Here is a 25842-nt window from a genome sequence, read left to right as displayed (position 1 = left end):
CGTGAAGCCCGACCGAAGCCGTCCCAACTTCACCGAGGCCCAATCTTTCGACTGTCTCAACCTCGAATGTATGCATGATGCAGTATGGTTAGCCAAACACGAATCGTCCTCACAACGCAAGTGTTTAGCTTAAATCTCAATTTCAAAACTCAAGGGTTTAATGTCGACCCTACGACATAAACTACAGCAACAAGAGTATCAAAGTACTCGGTGACCTCCTCTCGTCACCGTGGCTCACCCCCATGGTGTCCACCAATTCCCATTAACTCCAAGACTTGTCGACTTTTCCCCGCTTTTCGCAATCATTTTCCCTTTTAGATTCCCTATGGTTTATTCGTTAATGAAAACGTTTCAAATTGAATTAGTCAGGTTATGAGTTTAATTCTCGAAAACTAAGTTTTCTAAGGTCTCTAGTTTCCAAAATTCCATTCATTCTAAGTTTGCCAAAATCCCACCAAATGTAATCCCGGGGAAAGTCTAAGTATACAAACGATAGCTAAGCCTCAAACCTCGGGTTTGGACTTGCCTAGGGTTGTTCATCCAACCCGAAAGATCAAAAGGAAATCAGTTCAATGATTTTTCGCTCCGAAGTCGCTTCAAGGCGCAGAATTTAATACAACATCAACAACACATGTTATGAAAACAACATAGCAATAATTCATCATCATATCCAATATCAAAGTAATATGCAAGTCGAATTTATCGACGCCTATCATGCAATCTTAGCTAATAGGTAAGTTGCCCTAACCTCGAGTTGCTCCAACCTCGCGGTATAGGTTTTCCTCACAATATAGCTCTGTAGTACCCAAAGTTCCTTCAAATGAACCTTGGAGAAAACAAAGCGAAAATCAAATCAAACACAATCAATTCAAACATAACGAAGTTAATTAACGATAGACAAAGCGTTTGAAGCTTCAGAGTACAACAATCGAGCACGAGAGGACGAGTTATCGCGAAAACGAAATCCTCCCCCCCCTCAAACATGCTCTCGGCCATAAAGGGAAAAGGGTTCCGGCGCTTTTTCTTCGATCTAATTTAATTCCTAGGTAGTTTTAGGGTAAAACTAGGGTAAAGAAACAGTCGGAAAAATTTTAGAACGACCGGGTCGAATTACGACTAGTTATGGGCATTTTGGTCCAAAATTAAAGCTCAAAAACTCAAAGTTAAAACTTCGGAAAACAAATTTGATGGGGATGTCCACAACGACATTTGTAGCAACTAATCCTAAAGGCACTAAGTCGGATTGTGGCTTTTCGATGATAAAGTTTCAATATGTGCGCAAATGGGTTTTTATACAGTTTTTCAGATCCTCGGCGACTCGATCGAAATCGGCGCACAACGGCGAGTGTTCTAGGTTGTTGGGTAAGTATAGAAGGTAGTTCAAAAGAAAAATCGGGAAAATCGAACAATTTTACGAAAAGCTCGAAACTTTGAGCTCAGAAAGAGATAAAGAAACGCTATATAAAAGATGATTAGAGGTAAGAATCAAGTAGATTACCTCTGTGCCGTGAAATAGAGACAAACAGCTCGAAGATCGGTCAAGAAACGACAAAGTTCTTCTCCTCTCCTTTCTCCTCCAAACTCGCGGCCTCAAGGTGGGAATGTGGTGAGTTTTTGTGATTTTTTTACTATTTATAGGAGAGTGAAATCGCGGGAAAATGAATATTTCGCGATTCCGATTTTTGCAGCACGTTCATCGGTGAATTCTAAGCGAGATTCTGGCGACAGAATTCCAGAACTCAAAACAAGTCTCTTGGATTTGAGAAAAACGATCCAAAAGCGGTGTAAGTTAAATTGCCCCGAAAAACTACTTTTTGCTGTGAAAGTCGGATGTCAAAACTTCGTTCTGAAGAAATATTGGAAACGTCGAAAGAAATCTGGCTACGCGGATGGAAACTTCGTTAGAAGCTCCGAATAGAAAAAGTCTTCATTCAGCGTTGGAATTTAGGGTTTTTAAAGAAAAGAATTTAGCGTCGTCGGACTTCCGAGAAGTGAAACCTATCGTGTGTACAGTCCAGAATTCCGAAATGAAACACTGGTCGAAGGAAAAATAAAGAGAACTTCTTATTTTTCCAAGGATTTGAAATTTCACTTAAACGTTGCTTTAAGAGCGGAATTAGCCTATTCTGGACACTCTCGCCATAAGGCGGGTGTGCAGACGACTCGCACTAACTCCTAAAACAACTATGGTACTATCCTCAAGCAATTCCTGAACTTTCTTCTTCATTAAACTTTCCCAAACAGCAAACTCCTGTCACGCTTACACCGATCCTACGCGTGAGTCAGAAAATAAACATTTATTCCAGTTCTGCAAATCCGGGTCTTACAGTAACTATCACAACGATCGCCTAAGTAGTCACAAAACAACCTTTCCCTGCTCTTCTAAGTTCTACTAGCTAGCCCTTGATCTTGTGTATGACTAAAATTGCTCTACATGATTGAACATGCATTGGGGTTGTCATCACTGAAGAGGGTGGTGAGCTTCTCATCAGGTGCGTTTGGATTGGGGAGTGTTAGGTATGTGTTTTTCACATACCCAGATGGTGCCTTTTTGTCATATGCTTGTGCTACATATGGATATGCCACCAAGTTATATTGAATATAGGGCTAAAACTCTGCTCTTTTTTCTGTGCTCTGCACTTTCTTTAGGACCTTGTTTCTATCCACATAGCCTGTCACACTTACCTTGTTTTGCTTTCTGTTCACCTCCATTTCCTTCACACCTGAATTGTTCTCAAATGGTTAAGAGTGTCTTTCGTTAAATAGTTTAATTAAACACTTATGGTAAGGGCCTATTGATAATTAAATTAATTTGAGAAATTTATTAAAATAAAATGAATATATGTTATGTAGAAATTAATCTAAACAACTAATGAAAGTAAATTCAAAACAGATAATAGGTATGCCATAAACTGAATTAAGCTCATCCACAAACTCTTGGATATATATAGATTATGCTATAAGAGAAACACAAATAAGCTTTTCAAAAAAGGGCATAACCATGTATTTGTTTATCTATTGATTCCAACAACTATGTTAAGTTTGGAAAAACTGTCATGAAAATACAATATGTCTCTTGAACTGCTTTCAACAGGAAACCAAAGACACTAAGTCTAAGTACATATAAGATTATGTTTGTTTTAAGTTTGAGTAAAATGTTTTTTTCATAGAATTAATTTCAGAAATAGTGTATTTCGACAGAATACTTATGCTTGTTTAGACTGGAAGATGATTAGATGAAAGTAGGAAATTTTCTGCTTTGAAAAATAGTAGAGCAGGAAAAGTGAGAGATATGAACCTTTCATGTTGGAAACAGAATTTCGAACTCTTCTTTCACAGCCATCACAGTCTATTTTCACCTTGATTTCCACTGTCTATATCACAAAACAAGAAGAAGAAAAATCAGATTTTGCTTGAAATTAAAGCCACCATTAACATACACACAAAAATAATGGTAAAGAAGCCAATGAAAACCTGCATTGGCTTGCGTTTCTTTCTTGGGGTGGAAACTGAGAAGTAATTTGAAAGAAAATCAAGAGCACCCATTTCTTCCTTAACGATAAAAGGGGTTGAAACAGGGGAAGGAGAAAAGAAAGAACAGAGTACTTGAAACAGAGAGAGAGGAGGGAGAATCAATAACACTATTTTGGTGACATAAATTACATATGCTTATATAAGGGAAGTGATTTCATTGCCATGATTGGTGCCCAAATTGTGCTATCATTTAATGTATAAATTAGTGTTTGGACAATGACCTTTTTCTACTCTCTAATCATGTGTTTCCCGCAAATATCACCATGAAAGATACAACTTGGTTTTGAGCACTAGCTTCAAGCTCATTGACACCAACACACACAAAACTATTGAATTTAATGAGTTAATTATTTGAGAATATGATGATTAGAAACAAGTTCAAGTTGCATAAATTACTTGAGATTATAGAATACTACTGTGATGACCCGTTATTCTTGAATAGTGTGATTGTTCAAGACTCAATTTTTTTTTCTCATTAATAAAATCTTTGTCATCTCAATTTTAAAAAATGTTGCATAAATTACTTCATGGAGTTTTTTTATTTATTTGGTTAATAAAAACTTTGGGTGAGTTCGGCTTTGATCACCATAACAGACTAAAATATGTTCTAAGATCATAGGTCACTTACAGAGGTATTTACAGATCACCCACTAACACAACTCTCGCATCACCAGCAAGAATTAAACGCATGTATAACAAATGACCTAGCATGTATTGGCACAATTTCGATTAGGTAGGATCACTATAGATGACAAACTTTTCTATATTAAGTATTTAACACAATTAAATTCACAAAGACTTGAACCCAATACATATTCTTAAGTTAGAACAACTTTGTGTCTTTCGGTAAATAATTTATGTTTTTAGCATGATTCATATTCATAAATAAAAACTCAAAATCAAGTATCAACTCTCTACATATGGAAGGAAAACCTCAATTATTAATTTGATTGCAGAAGAATCGGTCACATCCATAAATGTGATGTATCATTTTGATTATAGAAAAACATGCATAGCTATAATAAAAAAAATTATGGTGATATTATTTTTGTGGAAAGTGATTGTGATGTATCATTTTGAAAGTGTCAATTGCAATATCTAAACAACTGGAAATTAGCCAAATAAAACCATACTTAATTATAAAGGCTCATTATTTTAAGTGATGTTTATCTCGTTGAACGTATATTAATTAGTAACTTTGGTAAAGTTAAGATTTAAGCCATATCTCTAGCTAGGTTATTGATCTGGAGCCAACCTGCGTTTCATGCATGACAAGTGGAAGGTTACTAGGTCAAGCTAGATTGATCCACATATATATGGGGTGAGAGAAACAGATAACAGCAATCATTCAATTTCAGACTCTCCTAGGCCTCAATTTGTAAGACCCAAGTTTTTAAACTTATGCCAAGTAAATAGAATCCTATTCACGATTAGGGTTGATGTATCGTGAAGGGTAACCTGAACTAGAGTTTACCAAATGAAATAAATTTATGAAGGAGAAAGTTCAGGAAAAGTCTAAGGATTGTACCAAAATCGATAAAAGGTATAGCACGATCGATTCGCTTAAACCTAGGACAAGAACCTTAGGAAAAGACTAAGTTCCACCCTTGGAACACTGTAGGAATTTATTCCGAAAATCTTCAAAAGGAATATAGGGATTTCTCTTATTCCTTTCCATGACAAGCGTTTCGAGGCGAAACTCTAGAATCTACGAACGTCCGATTCCAATCATCGGAAGTTTGCCGAAACTAAAACCCTGATAGTTCAAAACCCTAGAATCAACCGACGATGAAGACTTTTTCTATTCGGAGCTTCAAATGAAGATTCCACACGCGTACACCTATTTCTCTTGATGATTTCAATCTTTCTTCAGAAGGAAGTTTTCTATTCCGACATTCGATGCAAAAAGTAACTTATCGGGTAAAATACTTTTACACCGACTTTGCATTAGTCACTTAAAATACTAGGAAACCTCTTTTGAGTTTTGGATTTATGTCGCCAAAACCTATCTTAGAATTCACGGAGAATGAAGCCGGAAAAATCAGATTCGCGAAACTTTCATTTTCCCGCGTTTTTCCAACCTCTATATATAGCCAAGAAATGAGAAAAAAACACAAAAACTCACCCATTTTCTTCCAAGAGGCCGCGAGTTTGCTAAGAGGAGGAGGAGAAGATATTTTCTTCATTTCTTGCTTGATCGTTGATCCAACAGTTGCTGCTTGAAGGTTTCGAGGTATAGTCGCTAATCCTTACCTCTGATCGTCTTTTCCATAGCTTTTCTCTAGACTTTTCTGAGCTCAAAGTTTTGAGGTTTTTGGAAAATTGTCCAAATAGCTTGATTTCTCTGTCTAAACATTTTCCCTACGTGCCCAAGAGCACTTCTGTCGGATTATTTTTTCCGTAATGTCGCCGAAATTCCGCCGGAATCAATTTTTGCATTAAATACCCATTTTGGGGCAAAGCTTCGTCCTTTGGGCTGAAAACTATCGCCTTAGCTTAGTGCTAGTAGGATTAGTTGTCATAAACGTCGTTGGTGACGTCCCCATCCAATTTGCTTTTCGAAATTTCAGTTTTGAAATTCTGAGCTAAAATATTGACCAAAATACCCCTGCGACAGTTTTTGATCCGATAATTTTTCCGAGTTCAGAATACCCTTAGTTACGACTAATAATAACCTAGGAACCAAGTTTGATCGAAGAAAAATTGACCCACCTAATTACCAATAGTGGCCGAGCACCCTAAGGGGGGAGGAAGAAAATTCTTGTTTCAAAAACTTGTCCTTTCGCGCTAGATTATCGTACCTCGGAGTATATACTACTTCGTGTAACCTTAGTGAGTATTGTGTGCTGAGTTTCTGACTCATTGTGATTGATTTCTGTGGTTTTGCTCTAAAGGTGCTTTTGAGGAATTTCCTGAAGAGCAAGGCATTGATTGTGAAGGAACGTTAGACGGGAACCCTGGAGAATCTTCAGGTGAGGGCTTCTCACTGAATCCTTAGTTAATGCTTAGGGTCGATGCTTTCGACATTGATTTACTGTTTATGCACTTGTGTGTGGTTGACTGGAAAAATGTTTTCTGAGGCTTCGGCTGACAATGTAGATGATTCATCTACTGAATGTTTTTTAGATTGAATTACATGGTACGTGCTAAGTGGGTAATCTAGGATGTGTGATGCATGCTTTATATGCTAAGTGCTACGTGATTATTCTAGAATGTGTTGATATATGAAATGTCTGTTGATTGTGCTGACTTACTTATGTCCTTGCACTGATATCTGTGATTCTGATTAGTGAGAATAGCGGGCAGGTCATGCCGATTTTATTTTGAGATTTTGGAGAAAGTTTGATAGGACGAATGAGATTCGGGCCTTGTTATTGTTTTAGTGGATCGAGACATTCTCTGAAAGTTATTTGGGATATTTGGATGTTGAAAAACTCATAAGATTTGCGATAAGACTAAAAGGATATTATTTTGTAAAGAAAACTCATAAGACATTAAACAACCTCTAAATCTTCAAATAATGATAACAAACTCGAAAGGAAGCGTAGGATTCAAATCTTAGTTGTGGAAAACGAGAAGTGTCGTCGGATCCAAGTGTTGAGAATATTAAGAAGTTCTGAGTATGTTGATACTCCTTCGCTCTTTGAGCAGTTTGTTTAGCCATCCAAGGGATGTGCCGAGAAGCTTCACTGAGGCGTGAGACCTTGTGAATGCGTGATACTTCACTAAGGCGTGAGACCTTGTGGAAAGCATGGATCTTCACTGAGGCGTGAGACCTCGTGAACAGCATGAAGCTTCACTGAGGCGTGAGACCTTGTGAATGCGTGATACTTCACTAAGGCGTGAGACCTTGTGGAAAGCATGGATCTTCACTGAGGCGTGAGACCTCGTGAACAGCATGAAACTTCACTGAAGCGTAAGACTTCGTGCAAGTGTGTAAATTCACTGAGGCGTGAGACCTCGTGAGAGCATAAAACTTCACTGAAGCGTGAGACTTCGCGATTGTGTAAGACTCCACTGAAGCGTGAGACTTCGTGGGAGCATTGATGACTCGAAGAGTTATCGTGAGTGGTTGCACTCATTTTATGATTATTGTATTTTGTCGCAGAATCGACTTTTACCTTAGGGTATTCTTTATAGAGACATTAAGTTAGCTAGAACACGTGGCGACGTGTCGAGTGAGGTCGGAGACGTTGTTTGGCTAATCACATTGCATTCATGCACACATAGGAGGTTAATACACGGCGTGATTACCGGACCTCGGTGGATTCCAAAATGGTCATAAGACCCGGATTTCCGCGTAAGAGCGCTATTAAGCGACTCTTAGTAGCAGACCGAAATGGCAGACCTTCGGGTTTACTGCTGATCTGCCTACCTTTGTGTGGTGTAAGAGGCACGCGGGCAGAAATGGTCCCACCGTTGCTGGTGCTAGGATTGATCCGTTGATGTCCATCCGTTTCCGGAATGCATTTGGTTAACTGGGTTAACCGCCATCTGCATTTCATGCAACATGCATACTGACTTAGTTGCTGAGTGTGATTGATAATTGTTAATCCTATTTGATGCATGCTATTTGTTATTACTGTCATTACATTCATTGTGGAATATGCAACCCTAGGATGTTATCCCTAGCTATAAGCCTAAGTGGCTATTCTATTATCTGTATCTATCGGTGCTATTATTTACATAATTCTTTGGAGTTGACCCTCGCGTCTTCTGTGTGTGCTTTGGCGGACTACGCCCTTTGTCAGATGTCCATGGCGGACTGATTCACGATGGTTCACCCTTCGGGGGGGGGGGGGCTAGGGTTGTGATGCTGGAACAGGAGCACATCGCGGTTGCGAGAGGAGGACGGAAGGTGTACATAGACTTGGTTGTTCTGGATTCAGATTCAGACGACGATCATGCTAGCATGTAGGTTTTTAGTGCTGGTGTGAGCTCCTCGAGATGGGATTAGTGTAGGAGTAAAGTCTTAGCTCTGACTGTCATTGTTTCTTTGGGGACAGGGTAGTTTCCCGCCTATAGCTTTTTGTGTGGTTTCTTTACGGGAATCACAGAGAGTTGGTTGGACTTAGGAGGTCTTGTTTTAGGCCGATGTGCCAGCTTATTCTCATTTTTGAGGTTTGTGTTGCGGACACTTCACCTCTACTTTGGTCTGTACATAATGCCTACGGGCGTTACCTTTCTACTACTTTCCGTCACTAGAGGTTACTCGTGACGAGGTTGCTACTTACAGCGGGGGCTGTAATATATATTGTATATTAGTTCCGTTGTCTTTCGCATTTGCGTTTTATTTATTTCGGTCTTGTTTATATTATAGACGAAAAAAAAAATATACACGTTTTTCCGCATTAAGTTTATTTTTGGTTACTAAAGTGACACCACCGAAATCGGGGTGTTACACAATTCATGGCTCATATTGCGTTCTGTTAGGTTCCATCATTCATCCATGCATGATGCATGTCACGATCCAACTACAGTTCATGTTTCTCTTGTTGTCTAGGATCAAGCATATTGGTACTTTGATTGATGGCACCTTTCTATATGGGGTTTCTCTCTATCGATCGGAAAGTTGTGACAATGATTAGCCCATGTCACATGGAGAGAGTACTTCTATTTGGAAACTCTTCAAAATAATCTAAATCCAACCAATTCTATTAAAGTTAGGTTGATTCATGTCAACAACAGATTCATATATAAAATATAAATGATTGTTTTTTCAAAGGCTTAATTGATAATTGAAATAAAAGTACAAATTGATGATGCAAATTATTTACATCCCAAAGTACAAATTGTCTATCACAACCTTCCTTTGCCCCTGTAGACATGTTTCACTTTTTGGCACTGAATCTCCACCCTGAGAAGGTCAATTGAAATCAGAATGTTGATTAGTTTCTATCCCTTGCACGATTGTTATTTACCCACCCTACTGAACATTAATCACTTTCTATGACAATAATTCTGGGATTTAATTGGACACAGAACAAAAGAGCACGATGGATAGCAGAAGTTTCAGCTTCATACTCAATCCTGCTTGGGCCTGGATAGCCCCGCGGCCCTTTGATAGCAGATGAATGAGTTTGAACAAAGAAAATAATCGACCAAAATATTTTTTTTATAGTTTTTATATGCATGAACATCATCTTTTTAATTATGTATAAAATATAAATTTCATGTTACTATACAAGTGACAAAGGTTCTTTCCTCAAATTCAATTTTAAACGTTGATATTATTTGCATTAATTTTTTTACAATTATAACTATATAACTTTATATAACTTATTAGTTTTTAACCTAAAATATGTTAGTAACAAAAAAAAAATCTAAAATATGTAAGAAAGATAAACAGTACCTAATGATATTTGATAACTGAGATGATAAAGTCAAAACAATTCTTCAAAATAAAAATAAAAGTAGATATATATATTTTAAACTAAAAATAGATATAAATACCAAAAGATAAGTTATCAGATTGGTTCGGGGTCGAAAAAGATAAATTCGAGATTATAATTGATTTGGTTAAAATTTAATGTAAAAAAAAGTGAATCAATTTAATTGGTTTAATTTGGATTATAAGTTACATTACAATTTAGTGAATTTACAACCCAACCCTAGATAAAAATTTCTTCAGAAAAAAAAATAGACACAATTTCCTGGAATCAGTATTTGAGAATCTGTGTCTCTCTCGTCTGTCTCTGAAATTTTCCTCGTACCCGTTAGGTGCCGTCAGCGATCTCCATCTGCGACTTTCACCGCCAGTCGCCGGAGTTGTCCACGGCGCCGGAGTCCGCGACCCTCCTTTCTCTCGATCCCACATTCCTTTTCGAAGGTAGCTGTTAATTTCGATTTTTCTTCTATGACTGCGTACTCCATATTTGGTTAGAGAATGTATAGATAGATGGGTTGAACTGTTGAAGGGAGTGCTTGTTTGATCAACTCTATATTGCTAAAATCTTATTTTGACCACTAGTTTTCTTGAGCTTAGAGTTGATTTACTTTGCTTTTTCCATACTTAAATCCATGCTTCATTCAAGGATGTTAGTAGTTAGTTGCAATTTCAGCTACTGTGAAGGATGGTAAACATAAGTTTATAAATTTAGCTATTTGCTAACAGAACCTGTCATTCATAGTAGTAATGTGTTATATTTCAATTCAACACCCTTATGATATGATATCTATCTATAAATTTTCCTTTTTTTTAATTCTTATTGTTTCACTATTATGCAGGCATTGCCACAATCTACAAAATGCTTTCTGGGGTGAAGTTCATTCCTCGTGACCAGGTTTGTGTAGTTACCATACTTTTTTATCATAGTGCTAGTGTTGTTATTTCGCATTGCTAGGTCTGATTATGTTTTGTTTTGTACTTGCGTTGCTCTGTGTGTACTAGATACAAGATGAGGACTTGAATTCTGCTCCCAAAGAAAAGAAAAAAATGGATAGTAGGAGGAAAAAGCATGAGAGGAAAGGAAAGGGATCAAGGGACAGCTCTTCTTCTGATGATGAAGAGCTTGATAGGGTAAAGAAAGGCTCGAGAAGGAAGAAGTGGTATTCATCGGAGGAAAATTCTGAAAGTGAAAGTGACCAAGATGACAAGAGACGAAAGAGGAAAGGGAAAAAGAAGAGGGATGATGATGATTCGTCGGATTATTCTGGTAAGAGATCAACAAGGAAATCAAGATCCAAGAGTGGTAAAAAAGAATATGCATCTGAGGAAGATTTGTCTTCTTCTGATAGTGGTGATAGAAAAGGGAAGCGCCAAAAGTCAGATAGAAAGGATGGGAGTAAAATGAACAAGAACAAAGGTGATGAGCAGGAAATTACAAGGAAAGAGATGGGTTTGGATTGGATGCTTAGGTCTGAAAGTAAGAGGCCTGCGGTTTCAGAAACAGAGGAGCCGTTGTTAGAGGAAGTTCCAGTCGAGGAGGTATGTCACACTAATTCAGTATCAAAATTCCCTCCCCCTCTCAGTCGTTAATATGCCTTTGTGATCTCCTGTCAGGTTCAATATTTATATTCATTTTCAAAGGAAATCTCATTGTTTTCTGTTTTTTATTGCTTTGCTATGAACCCTCTATCAATCAAATTGTGTTCTCATTTTCATGGCGTTGCTTACTAGAAATGAAAGGATGACTAACGAGGGAAAGATAAAATATTTAGGAATAAAATGATAGAAGAAATAAAAATCTTAAAGAAACTACCCTTCTTATATTGTCATCATTCACCCTAAAAAAATGAAAATTGAAAGATGAGTGAAAGATGGAAGAATAAAAGAAAAAAATTATTAAATATCTTCTCAGAAACTGAAAAAAGAGTATGGGATAGTTTGGTTCGGTAAGCTAGTGCCCTTTGAGGCTTTAGCCTTCTTCTACATGAGAATCAGTCTATAATCATGTATGTCTAATTTTTTCATATAAGAAAATCTTTTAATATTTATCATCTATGTTTATGTGTTTTCCTTTGAATGATGAATGAGGAAACAATATTTTACTTTTCTAGTTGACTCCAACAGGGGGAAGTGTATGCCTATTTCTGGCCTATCTTAAATGTTTTCATTTCATTTGCAGCTGGTCTTCATCTTTTAATCTTGTGGTCAATGTAATTTATTAAGAGGACAAAATACTTTGTTTTCTTTTTCAGCCTGAGAAGGTGAATCCTAAGGAATTGAATCCATATCTGAAGGACGGTGGAAGTGGTTTTCCAGAAGAAAGTGAAGAGGGAAAAATTGGTGCAGGTCAACTTCTATCTTCTTCCCTTGTCGGGGATGGAGGAGCAAGTTGGAGACTTAAAGCCTTAAAGCGAGCCCAAGAGCAAGCAGCCCGAGAAGGACGGAACTTTCAAGAGGTTTTATGCCATTCTTTTCAGATACTCTTTGTTTCTATTTTTCATACATTTTCTTCCCCACTCTTGTAAAAAAATTGCTATTCTGTTAGGACAGTAGGGTATTTGCTTGAAAGAATAAAGGGAAGACAAACAAAATAATCACTTTGACAGTTAAGACCAGTTAGATAACTATAGAGGGGATGTAATGGTAGAGTGATCGTTCTGGACTGTTAGAAAGCATATGTTACATTGTAGAACAGACCCTTGGTAGGAGAATCCTCTCCTTTTCAGTTCAGATATCATTTTCCAATGACAGATTAATTCTTGTTCTTCCTATCTATGATTCTATACTTCAATTCCAGTTCAATACTTTAACGGCTCGTAAACTGTGTGGTTATTCACAGGTTGTGGAAGAAAGGTGGGGTTCTCTTGGTGAATTGACTGTATCTGTTGCGTCACGCTCAGCTGCCCCAGCTCGTGCTCATCTACGCGCTATTAAAATAAGACAAAAAGGGACAAGTAAAGAAAACTTACCAGATTCTGAAAAGCCTACTCAAGGGGATTCTAAAAGGGTAACTTCGAGAACAGCTACATAGTCATTGCATTTCTTTCTTGTTTCTTAGTCTATTTTTCGATAAATTTTTATAGTTTTTAATCTCACTGTTCTGGAATTCTGAAGTAAGTCTCTTACACTTCACTGAATTTTGCGTATAAACACTAGCAGGACTACATAAAAAATGTTTCTGTTCGGCGCGATGAAATGAGAGAACCGAAAGTTCGAGACTCTTTATCATGGGGAAAGCGCAAAGGCCAACATGTAGCGGAGGGTGCTGAGGTCATATCTGCTGCAGCATCCAGCTTAAATAAATTTGCTAATGATGGGAGCTTTCTACGTGATATTTCTGGCAAGAGCAGTAATTCTGATGGCTCTGTCTTGGGAAGTGTTGAGACAAAAAAGGTTCCATCAGAAGCAAACACTCCAGGGGAAAGAAGTGCAGTAGCTAAGAATGAGATGAGTGCAAACCAGTTGGCAGCTAAGGCTATGCAACTTCGCTTGAAAGGAAAGAATGAAGAAGCTGACAAACTAATGGTAAGACCATATAATGAGAGAATAGCCCTCTCGTATAGACTGTGTTTGCCTCTTATGATTTTTGCAGTTTAAATTGATGCATCTTTTTTTTGTCTTATCCATTTTGTGCTTCCCTTCAGAGTTGAATTTGGCATTGTGTTCAATTAGTATATTTTTTCTTACCAGACATGATAAAATAGAGACAGCCATCAGTGTTTGGCACTTGTTTTTTATGATTTCTTTTTTGTTCGTTTTGCTATATCACTCGCCCTGGAATTATGTTTTGCTGCATTCTTATTGGAGTTATGTTTTATCTTTATCTTTTCTATTACTTTTTCTTGGAAGGGAGATTTTTAAGATGGTAGGAGACTGGGGAATTAAGAGGAGCTTTGCAATACTAACTTCTTTCTTTGCTTTCTGCTTTTAATTTATATTGCTTTAGTAGGAAGTGGGGTTAGTATAGTCTATTGAGTTTATATATAGTCTACCAAAGCTTATCCTTCTAGATTTGTAATTATTCTGATTCCATTTTCTGGATTTTGTTCTTGTTTTGGTGGCAGCAAGAAGCAAAGGTTTTGAACACTACCCAAGCCAATCAAGATCATACGATTAGATCAAAAACCGATGGAAGTTCTAGCAGGTATTTTACCGTCTTGGAATTCTGTGTATACTTTTTTCCCTTGGTCCTGTTCATTACTTGATTTATTCATTTATGATGTCAAAAATAGGTGAATTTTCTTATATAGAACCAAAACATAGTGTCGCTAAATTATGTTGTCTTTGATTTTGTTTGCATTTCTTTATTCTTGTGTGTTTGTTCATAAACATGTTTGATTTGCTGCATCAGTGTTATTGGTTTCTAGAGCTTTATGTATTCTGTAATATTTTATTATTTCGTATGGTTTCAACGTTCACACTTTACTTTATTCAAGGTATGCTATACAGAAGATATCTGCTCAACAGAAGAAAGGAGAGGATGACGCTGATATGCATCTTGCCCGCAAGATCATGCAGAACAAGCAGTTTAAAGTTTCTACACAGCCTGACGACGAATACGATTTTGAAGATGGTCCAACCAAAAAGAATAGAAAGAAGCAAGGAGGCGATGACCGAAATACTATCCCGAAAAGGATGAATGAGAGTCGGTTCTTGACCCAGCAAGAGCGCTGCCTCTTTTGCTTAGAGAATCCAAATCGGCCTATGCATCTCACTGTGTCTATTGCCAATTTTACCTACCTTATGTTGCCACAGAGGCAGCCTGTGGTGCCTGGTCATTGCTGCATTTTACCCATCCATGTGAGTTTGATTTCTGCTACTGTTAGTTTTCCTTTCAAAGGTGCACCTAGTTGACAGCAGCCCTAGCATGTCGTATATTGAATACAATCCCTCTAATACAAGTGATTTAAGTTATTTAATAGATTATTTTTTTATCATAGGATTCACACCTGAAGATTTTCCTCTATGACTATGACTAGAACATTTGCTTAATGGATGGTGTGAGTCCAACCATCCAGCGGCATATTGAGATCATAATAGAAATGACTAATAAGGATTGATTTGTATTTGATGCCTTCTTAATTTTAGGATGTTAACTTGATAAGATGTAGTGTTATTGCATGTGTGGAAGTAACATTAAGTTGTATAAATGTCATGTGAATTGAAAGTGGATCAACAGTTTTTTGAACCTGTTGGTTTGTGCAATAAGGAACTTTGTTATTATTATTCTTACAGTTTTTTTCTTCTGTAACTTTGTCTCATCCTTTATATGACAGCATGAATCAGCTACAAGAACCGTGGATGATAATGTGTGGGTGGAAATTCGAAACTTCAAGAAATGTTTGATTATGATGTTTGCAAAGCAAGAGAAGGAGGTAGTTTTTCTTGAAACTGTGATGGGATTGGCACAACAGCGCCGCCATTGTATGGTTGAATGTATTCCTTTACCACAAGACATTGCTAAAGAGGCTCCTTTATACTTTAAAAAGGTGAGGTGCCAAACTTTGCTTCTTTGTTATTTTGTGTTGTACTTCATTGCTATTTGATTGCTTCTCTGTCCAGTATCAATGCTTTTCATTTGTGCATCTTTGAAATGAATTATAAATCTATTAGGTTGAACATAGTTGTGTCTCTATGTTGATTTCTAAAAGCTAGCATGAAAATATTCTTTTACTGTTTCTTTCTTAGTTTCTTGAGTCATTGCTGAACTATCATAGCAATCTATGTAGACATCGCTGATGCCTTGTTGAGGCTTGAATTGTGTATCCAGATGGTATAAGGGGCCAAACTTTGCAAAAATCCTGATCTGAATAGTCTTTTGATGAGTGCCATATGGTTAAAAAGCATACTAGCAGAACCTGAATAGGTTTTCTAAATGATATTTCTAGTATCAGTGTATCACCCAATTTATCTAGTTTTCATTTGAGATTATTGGTATTCCAAATCCAATGCCTTTGGTAATAGATCCATTGTATCTTGTGCTTTGTTATTATTGATGGTACTTTTCATTCTATCCATTTTTTATTTATATCAATGTATTTCATTTTTTCCGTATGTGTAATTGAAATTATGAACTCACTGTCCTTAAATTGACTTCATCACAGGCAATTGATGAAGCTGAAGATGAGTGGAGCCAGCACAATGCCAAGAAGCTTATTGACACAAGCCAAAAGGGATTGCGCAATTCAATTCCGAAGAACTTTCCTTATTTTCATGTTGAGTTTGGTCTGAACAAAGGTTTTGTCCACGTTATCGATGATGAAACACAGTTCAATGGCAGCTTAGGGTTCAATGTGCTAAGAGGCATGCTACAGTTGGCGGATGAAGACATGTATAGGCGCCGAAGGTACGAAGCAGTGGAGGTTCAAAAGCAAGCAGTCGCTAGCTTTGCCAAAGAGTGGGAACCATTTGACTGGACTAAACAGCTTCGTGAATGAAACATCTTAACAGCACATTGTATAGATTAGGCCACTTTGGCTTTTTATGAGTTACTTAATAGCCTATGATAATCGTGCAGCGTCACGTACTAAACCAACGTTTTGTATTGTAACTTGTAAGCCCCAACCCAAAGAAAAGGAAAATATTTATTCATTCTCATGTATCCGTTCAGTGCACTGATCATGCATATTCTTTTCATTCATTGCAAGAGATAGTTAAAAAAGTTATATGAAAATTTATTTCAGTATGATTAAGACTTGAAAAAATGTATATTAGTTTACGAATCAAATTGTACTTATTTGTTTAATGCTAGATTTCTATCTAATAAGAATATAATATTACTCATTATATAATGTCAAATTTATAAGTTTGAAAAAGCCTTTGAAAAATGCTTGCATTCCCTCCATTTTATCAAACAAAAATGTTTGCATTGTCGAAGCCAGCGTTCTTCACAAATCACAAGCAAATATAATGCTTTTTAGTCCTTGTTATATCTTTGATCAAGTTAAAAATAAAAATATAAAAAGAATAGCTGATTCATTAACATCATTTATTTTATCAGGTTTCACCAATTTTGATCAAAGCTTAGATCAAAGTTTTCTTTGCTAATTTTCACCGAATCTGAGAGTAACCAATTTTTAAGTCAAATTAACTGGTCAATTGACATTTTCATGATTCAACCGGTTAGATTGACTGATAAGGTCTGGTTTTTATTAGCTATACATCTTCAATTCATTTCTGAATACATATTGAAATATTTATATATACATACACGTTTAAAAACTCAATTTCATGAAAAAACACACTTGTAAATTATTTACTTAACATCGCACCGGTTATTCCACTACTATCACGAAAAGAATAAAATTCAAAACAAGCTGATTCTACGTGGAGATATAGCTTACAAGTTATCATGCATAAGTGATAAATCTTCAATTTGAAAATAGAATAAAATTGAATCTGTATCTGTGCCACCCAAATCAGTTGTATTTGTTGTAGCAGATAGTCATTCAAATCAAACTATGCACGACTAAGTAAATGATACTTAAATCACACATTTAAAGAGCTTCACTCAAGAACTATCACGCTATAAAATGATCCAAACACCGAAGAGTAATATTAAGCCTTTCCTCCGGGAGGAGCAATATAATTACCACTATCTTAACGGTGGATTGTTTCTAAAAAGGTCATATAGCTATCTCCTGTATAAATGACTTCATGCAAAAGATAAAAATCCCCACACAGGAGGCCAAGATCCATGTCAAGATGAGCTAAACTGTGGTTCTGGTTCGTCTCCAGCTTCACCAGCAACACAAGCAACTAATTGACATCCGGTTTCTTCAAGTTCAAACAATTATCAGATGCTTGACTAAACAATTCCTGAACCTGATGTAATTCCTTCTCTGACATCAAGAACACACAACATGTTAGGCAGTCTCATGACCTAAATCAAGAAGCAGTGTAAAAACTCAACCTCCTATAATCCAAATATGCATAAACTTGTTTATTGTTTTAAATTACTGCATTTTCAGCACAAAGAAGTTAATGCATATTACTTTACATGTTACTTTGAGAGACTTAGTTTGAATAAGAATTTAAAGCCAATCCTAGATACCTGCATATCAGTACCAAATCACTAGAGTAGTAAAGCCTGCAAGTTGCTTTATACATGAACAAACCACTTCGGTATTTTGAATTCATTTTTCTCCAGTTTAAGTGTTAAACACAATGCTGCTATTTGCTATATGTAAAAATCATGCACCAAGACATCTTTTTCCACTATTTTACATGAATTTAAACTTTCATTTAAGAGAAACCAATATAAACATGGAAAACTAGAGATAAACCTGCAGCTTCCAATTGCTTCTGAAGTTCTTGGCCTATTGCATCATTCTCAGCCTGGAAGGTAAAATCCAGAAACAATGTATAGACATTATACTGCTTGTTACAGTTGGATAATCAGTAACTAACTGCCCCAAATAGTATTAAAAAAAAAACTAACTATCCCAAAATCAATCACATATAAAGAAAGAATCAGCGAGCTGTGATTTCCATACTTGTAGTTCGGCAATCCTCTTGAGCTGTGCTTCTTCACCTCCCTCAGCTATTGGAAGCGCTGCAACCAGTGCATCAAACTGCAGAAGAAGCAAGGACATATTTCAATGGACCATACATGAGTGGTCTACTAAACATACAGAAGACGATACATAATGACTAATGAGGTACAACGGGAAAAAATTAAGAAATAAATAGGCTAGACTTGATTGGCTAATTTGGTACTTAGCATATGTCCAATATCAGTTAAAATTTTCAAAACGAGAACTGTTCAAGGTATCCTCTTAGAGAACCATGCAACTGGATACCGCGCCTTATTTCTTGGCCTATCCTTAAAGGACAATCAAATTACTTTATTATGCAAGTAATATACATATTCTTTCTGCAAGAAACCATATCATCACCTATCCAACCTTAGTATTCTTTAAAATATATGACCCTACATTTCCTTAATCAAAACTTCTGAGAAACTTTTTAAACATATTTCAAACATTCCTTTAAACTTCAAACTAAAATGCTATATACCTGCTTAGCAGCCTTCACCAAGCCAGTACTCATCAACTTTGGCTGTTCTGAAAAAGTTGCCCCATCCTCTGTAGGTTGTGCAGGTGGTTCAGGGTAATTTGGTGAGATCCGATTAGGAGGAGCATCCCTTTGCAATGTCCCAATGGTATTAAAAGCTAAATTCGCAATCAAATTAACTTGCTCTTGTAACTGAGAGATTATATCCATTATCAAAACACCTTTCTGGAGGAAACTTGGACTTGATGAAGTTCAACTACAAAATAACAAACAACTTTAAGGTTACCTATATCTTTATATGTATGAATGCATGTACAAAATAAAGCACATATTCAAAAACCAACAGCATTTTGGAGCTACTAGGTTGTCAAACACGCGATTTTACATAATCTCAAAGTCTACTCGACTCGTAGTCCTACTCCTACTCGTAAACTTGTAAGAGTTTACCAAAATGCAAAATAATAGGCATAGAAAAATAATTTTATAGCTTGAATAGTTGCAGAGTGTCTCCATTCCATCCAATTCCATACAACTTGGGGGTATGAAAACTAATGGTAAATAGTGGAATAGATGGAATGGATTCCATCACTCTCCTTCCCATTTCATCCTCATTTAACATAGCAAAACAATGGAACATAAAAACATTCAATCTTATTCCATTCCCTACCATCAATCCAAACATGGCCTAAAGAAAACTTGTCAATCATGGTGTACAAAGACGGTATACTAGTACATTTGAAGATACATTAACGAAATCAGTGGCGGATCCAGGACCCCGGGGTCAGGGGGTTCAAATTTTTCAAATGAGCACATCGATAAAAATATAATTAAAAACAACTGTAATATGTTTATTTATTTTTTTGGAAACATAAGCTTTATTGAAATAGAAAGGGAACCAAGAGCAAAAAGAGAGCCCAAGGAACCAGTACAAAACACAGCACCTAAGATCCACACAAGAGTAGGATCACAAGGCCAGAAAAAGTAAAATTAACATTAAAAACACAAAGGTACTAAGCTACAGGGGGCAGAAACAAAAAAAGAGATCAGGGGACAAAACAATCACACTAAACCAGCATACAGTCCACTCCAATTCGTAAGAGACTGAGAATGAATGGTCCCAGGTTACCACCAGCAGGGAGCAAAGCAAGCAGGCAAAACAACAGCACATTTTCATGACCACATTAAGATGTAAAAAGCACCAGTGCAGAATACACAGAATTGAGGCACGAAGCAGCAGGAAACATGCAGCGAATAATAGAGACCAAGAGTAAATTCAGATCAGTTCAGCTTCTCCCAAAGAGGCTCAGTTCTGTCACACCCTGCCTTTGCTAGTGCATCAGTCAAAAAAAATATACCATTGCTCACTTGATTATTCATATTCATCAAGATTGAAGCAGCTCAATCTGGACTATGTTGTCAGTATTGAAATAAGTATGCATCAGACAATAAGTATGCATCAGAACTATGTTGTCAGTATTGAAATACACAAATATGATTATAGCCTATGATTATAGCAAAAATTTCAAAATTTATTTGCAAAGAACATAACTTTACTAAAACCCCATTTGCCTCATAAACAGAAATTAGAAGAATTAGAAGATTATAACCTTTAGAAATTAGGGGAAAACATAAATTAGGGTTAGGAAAAAATCAGCCATGCCCATAGAAATTAGAACCGCAGAGGCACAGCCAAAGGCAGGGGCGCACGGCTGGAGAGTGGCACGTGGTGGTGCGGCGGCGGCGGCCGGCGTGGTGGTGGCCGGTGGTGGTGCTTGGAAATCAGAGAATGAGAGCGTGAGTGCTGAGTGCGTGCGTGGTGACTGTGAGAGGAGAGAGAGATCTGACTAGTGACTATAGTGTGAGAGAGAGGAGTTGGGGTCTAGGGTGCAATATTAAATTTTCAGGAGGTTCAAAAAAAAACTATTATAAGGGGGTAGGTTGAATTTTTTTTTTTCAGGGGGTTCAACTGAAACCCCCGGGCCCTATGTGGGTCCGTCCCTGAACGAAATCAAATCAACATTCTGATATGAATTAACGGACCAGACAAAACAGAACAGTTCAGTGCTTCAGTGATAGAAGATTCGAGGTTCAGTTCCGTTAGGAATTAGCAAAACGGAATAGAGATCAGGTCATACAAAATGTAGGATCAAGCTAAAGGTTCCAATTCCAAATTCACAAAACTGAATAGATAAACAAAGGGGTGTGAAGGGGAGAAGAAGTGAACATTCGCAGAAGTTACTCACCATTCACTGTGACAGCAAAGGTGCATGGAGGAGAAGTTTCCGGCAGTGAAAATCGACAGAGAGCGACGGAGGAGAAGCGTCCTTGCAGCGGCGAAGCAGCTCGCGGTCACAGAGAGGTGCGAACCGAAGACAACGGGGATGAATATGAAAAATCCTACTGTACGGTGTCGTTTTGATGCTAGGATTAGGGATTGATTTTGAAATAATAATAAACTTGGTGATTCTACTGAATTCTACCTGAGTTTGAGTCACATAAACAATGAGTTTGTGGCCGAGTTAACATCATTCCTCTATGTAGTATGTAGAATTACAAACTCGATCGAGTCCACGAGTTGAATTTTGAGTTTGACAACCGTAATTCCAAGAAGTTAAGAATTTAATATAACCTAGTGTCGTCAATTGTAACAGTCATTCATGCTCTTTGCCATTTTACCCCTCTTTTTGCTCCGTGTGAAGTTTTTTGCCATGGGAGTGAAGCTTCGTCTTTCCATATTTTAGAATCCGATAGTGAAATGACAGTACCAAGTTTTAAAATATGGCGACCAATCAGGTTCTAAAATCCGACATATATTTTAAAATTATCGATACTACAATCATGAAATTATACTAATGCTACCATATTCTAAAACCTGTAAGGTATAAAATTCACCTCCCATAATTTACGATTTTGTAATGACTCAGTGACATGCATTTATCTTGTGGCTCGAGAGAATGAATTTGTTAACTTGATTTTGCGTATATATGATTTTGTAATTTAATGTTTAAAATATTCACTTTATTCTTTACACCAAGAGCTAGAAATTAAAACCGAGAACTTCTTATTCTTCATCATACATGATTCAAATACTCAATAATGTTAAAATCATCATATCAGAAATCCAAAAATCAAAATGTATGGATTTTTAAATTTCCAATATGTCTATTTTCCAGTTCCAAAAACTTAGATCTACAAAGTGAAAATAATATTAGAAAATCCGACAACTTAATTCAGAAGGCCGGATTTTAAAAACTAGTCTCCGATTTCGCAGACTTTAGTTTACATGTAATACGCAAAATGTAAGACCCAAGTTTTTAAGCTTAGGATAAGTGGAAGAGATTTCCATTTACGATTAGGGTTGATGTATCGTGAAGGGAAACCTGAACAAGAGTTTACCAAATGAAATAAATTTATGAAGGAGAAAGTTCAGGAAAAGTCTAAGGATTTCATCAAAATCGATAAAAGGTATAGCACGATCGATATACGCTTAAACCTAGGTCAGAAACCCTAGTATATAGCTAGTTTTCACTTAAAGTCACGATGGAAATTAATTCCAAAAATCTTCAGAGAAATGTTAGAACTTCTCTTATTCCTTATACGACAATCGTTTCGAGGCGAAACCCTAGGATCTACGAACGTCCGATTCCAATCTTCGGAAGTTTGCCGAAACTAAAACCCTGATAGTTCAAAACCCTAGAATCAACCGACGATGAAGACTTTTTCTATTCGGAGCTTCAAATGAAGATTCTACACGCGTACACCCATTTCTCTTGATGATTTCAATCTTTCTTCAGAAGGAAGTTTTCTATTCCGACATTCGATGCAAAAAGTAACTTATCGGGTAAAATAGTTTTACACCGACTTTGCATTAGTCACCTAAAATACAAGGAAACCTCTTTTGAGTTTTGGTATTATGTCGCCAAAACCTATCTTAGAATTCACGGAGAATGAAGCCGGAAAAATCAGATTCGCGAAACTTTCATTTTCCCGCGTTTTTCCAACCTTTATATATAGCCAAGAAATGAGAAAAAAATCACAAAACTCACCCAAAAACCCACCCAAGGCCGCGAGTTTGCTAAGAGGAGGAGGAGAAGAGATTTTCTTCATTTCTTGCTTGATCGTTGATCCAACAGTTGCTGCTTGAAGGTTTCGAGGTATAGTCGCTAATCCTTACCTCTGATCGTCTTTTCCATAGCTTTTCTCTATGTCTTTCTGTGCTCATAGTTTTGAGGTTTTTGCAAAACTATCTTGATAATTCCATTTTTGATTCTAAACATCTTCCCTACGTTCTCCTGAGTATGTTTATCTAATAATACTGCGCCGATTCTCGAAAAACTACCGTCGAGTTTCAATTCTGCTTAAAATACCCATTTTGGGGTAAAGCTTCGTCCTTTGGGCTGAAAAATATCGCCTTAGCTTAGTGCTAGTAGGATTAGTTGTCATAAACGTCGTTGGTGACGTCCCCATCCAATTTGCTTTTTGAAATTTCAGTTTTGAATTTCTGAGCTAAAAATAATGACCAAAATACCCCTGCGACAGTTTTTGATCCGATAATTTTTCCGAGTCTAGAATACCCTTAGTTACGACTAATGATAACCTAGGAACCAAGTTTGATCGAAGAAAAATCGACCCACCTAATTACCAATAGTGGCCGAGCACCCTAAGGGGGGAGGAGGAAAATTTCTTTTTCAAAAAAAAACTTGTCCTTTCGCGCTAGATTATCGTACCTCGGAGTATATGCTACTTCGTGTAACCTTAGTTAGTATTGATAGCTTAGTTTCCGATAGATTTTGATAGAATTATGTGGTTTTACTTTAAAGGTTCATTTGAAGAGTTTCCCGAGGAACAAGGCTTTGCTTGTGAAGAAGAGTTAGAGGACAATCCTGGAGAATCTACAGGTGAGGGCTACTCACTGAATCTTTAGTTAATGCTTAGGGTCGATGCTTTCGACATTGATTTACTGTTTATGCACTTGTTTGTGTTTGATTGGAAAAATGTTTTCTGAGGCTTCGGCTGACAATGTAGATGATTCATCTACTGACTGTTTTTGAGACTGACTTACATGCTATGTGCTATGTGGGTAATCTAGGATGTGTGGTGCATGCCTTATATGCTAAGTGCTACGTGATTATTCTAGAATGTGTTGATATATGACATGTTTGTTGACTGTGTTGATGTAATTATGTCTTTCGCTGATATCTGTGATTCTGAGTAGTGAGAATAGCGGGCAGGTCATGCCGATTTTATTTTGAGATTTTGGGGAAAGTTTGATAGGACGAATGAGATTCGGGCCTTGTTGTGGTTTTCATGGATCGAGACATTCTCTGGAGTCATTTGGGGATTAGGAGATCCCGAGAACTTATAAGATTTGCGATAAGACTAAAAGGATATTATTTTGTAAAGAAAACTCATAAGACATTAAACAACCTCTAAATCTTCAAATAATGATAATAAACTCGAAAGGAAGCTTAGGATGCAAATCTTAGTTTTGGAAAACGAGAAGTGTCGTCGGATCCAAGTGTTGAGAGAATTGATAAGTTCTGAGTATGTTGATACTCCTTCGCTCTTTGAGCAGTTGTTTAGCCATCCAAGGGATGTGCCGAGAAGCTTCACCGAGGCGTGAGACCTTGTGAATGCGTGATACTTCACTGAGGCGTGAGACCTTGTGAAAAGCATGGATCTTCACTGAGGCGTGAGACCTCGTGAATAGCATGGAACTTCATTGAAGCGTGAGACTTCGTGCAAGTGTGTAAATTCACTGAGGCGTGAGACCTCGTGAGAGCATAAAACTTCACTGAAGCGTGAGACTTCGTGATTGTGTGAGACTCCACTGAAGCGTGAGACTTCGTGGGAGCATTGATGACTCGAAGAGTTATCGTGAGTGGTTGCACTCATTTTACGATTATTGTATTTTGTCGCAGAATCGACTTTTACCTTAGGGTATTCTTTTTAGAGACAATAAGTTAGCTAGAACACGTGGCGACGTGTCGAGTGAGGTCGGAGACGTTGTTTGGCTAATCACATTGCATTCATGCACACATAGGAGGTTAATACACGGCGTGATACCGGACCTCGGTGGATTCCAAAATGGTCATAAGACCCGGATTTCCGCGTAAGAGAGCTATTAGGCGACTCTTAGTAGCAGACCGAAATGGCAGACCTTCGGGTTTACTGCTGATCTGGCTACCTTTGTGTGGTGTAAGAGGCACGCGGGCAGAAATGGTCCCACCGTTGCCGGTGCTAGGATTGATCCGTTGATGTCCATCCGTTTCCGGAATGCATTTGGTTAACTGGGTTAACCGCCATCTGCATTTCATGCAACATGCATACTGACTTAGTTGCTGAGTGTTGTAGTTCTTTTAATTGGCTGCATTTTGCTCAAAACATGATGGGCAACCATATGTTCCAACATCTGGAGCAACATGGTGGAATTACATATGTTGCTTGTTCAGTTGTTAAAGTCAAGCTTGTTGTGAGGTTGCTAACTGTATGGTGATTCAGAAGTTTTTATCCTATGCTGTGCGTTTTATCTTCTGAAGGCGTGTTTGTTTTAATCTTGGCTGAAGTAACAAGATTAATATCGTATGGACCAAGTCTATCTCAAATTCTGTTTTACTTGGTTCTGTTATTTTATTCTGGTAAGATTTGATTCCATGAAGATTCTTTCCAGAAGTGTGTTAGTGGACTCTATGACGTTCAGCCCATTGAAGATCCAAGCCCCAAGTGAACGTCTATATAAAAGGAACTTGTAAACCCTAGCTGTGCACGGATTCAGAGATTCAGATATTGATTTTAGGGTTTTGTTTGTGAGTCCTCTTGTGAGTGTTGTACCAACTTAGTGCTTTAGTTCATCAAAGTACTGAGTTGAATTTGTTTAGTTGAGTTGTAATCTCATCAAACTGTTT

General features: G+C 37.2%; 2 protein-coding genes and 1 pseudogene across 4 annotated transcripts; 1 reads left to right on the top strand and 2 right to left on the bottom strand.

Moving 5' to 3' along the window:
• Positions 1-1626: 1626 nt before the first annotated feature.
• Positions 1627-3667, bottom strand: LOC130737804 (heavy metal-associated isoprenylated plant protein 22-like; annotated as a pseudogene).
• A 6501-nt stretch (positions 3668-10168) lies between these two features.
• On the top strand, positions 10169-16523 carry LOC130737803 (uncharacterized). 2 transcript variants are annotated; one of them, XM_057589649.1, is made up of 10 exons: positions 10169-10363; positions 10762-10817; positions 10925-11461; positions 12175-12378; positions 12762-12929; positions 13082-13447; positions 13987-14066; positions 14359-14722; positions 15199-15411; positions 16027-16523. In XM_057589649.1, exons 2-10 carry the CDS (start codon positions 10782-10784, stop codon positions 16357-16359), a joined length of 2301 nt encoding a protein of 766 aa, XP_057445632.1. In that variant the 5' UTR covers positions 10169-10363; positions 10762-10781; the 3' UTR covers positions 16360-16523. The 2 variants fall into 2 exon arrangements, with proteins under 2 accessions (XP_057445632.1, XP_057445631.1); XM_057589648.1 differs by having other exon boundaries at positions 13079-13447.
• A 751-nt stretch (positions 16524-17274) lies between these two features.
• On the bottom strand, positions 17275-21364 carry LOC130737802 (mediator of RNA polymerase II transcription subunit 21-like). Of its 2 annotated transcripts, none has more exons than XM_057589647.1 (5): positions 21181-21364; positions 18941-19193; positions 18418-18495; positions 18208-18259; positions 17275-17763 (listed from the first exon to the last, which is right to left on the bottom strand). In XM_057589647.1, exons 2-5 carry the CDS (start codon positions 19145-19147, stop codon positions 17681-17683), a joined length of 420 nt encoding a protein of 139 aa, XP_057445630.1. In that variant the 5' UTR covers positions 19148-19193; positions 21181-21364; the 3' UTR covers positions 17275-17680. The 2 variants fall into 2 exon arrangements, with proteins under 2 accessions (XP_057445630.1, XP_057445629.1); XM_057589646.1 differs by lacking the exon at positions 21181-21364 and adding an exon at positions 20545-20791.
• Between the last annotated feature and the right edge of the window lie 4478 nt (positions 21365-25842).

The sequence above is a fragment of the Lotus japonicus genome, chromosome 2 (assembly GCF_012489685.1).
Source record: "Lotus japonicus ecotype B-129 chromosome 2, LjGifu_v1.2".
Classification (NCBI taxonomy): domain Eukaryota; kingdom Viridiplantae; phylum Streptophyta; class Magnoliopsida; order Fabales; family Fabaceae; genus Lotus; species Lotus japonicus.
The sequence above is the reverse complement of the archived record's forward strand: the minus strand, read 5'-3'. Positions and strand labels throughout refer to the sequence as shown.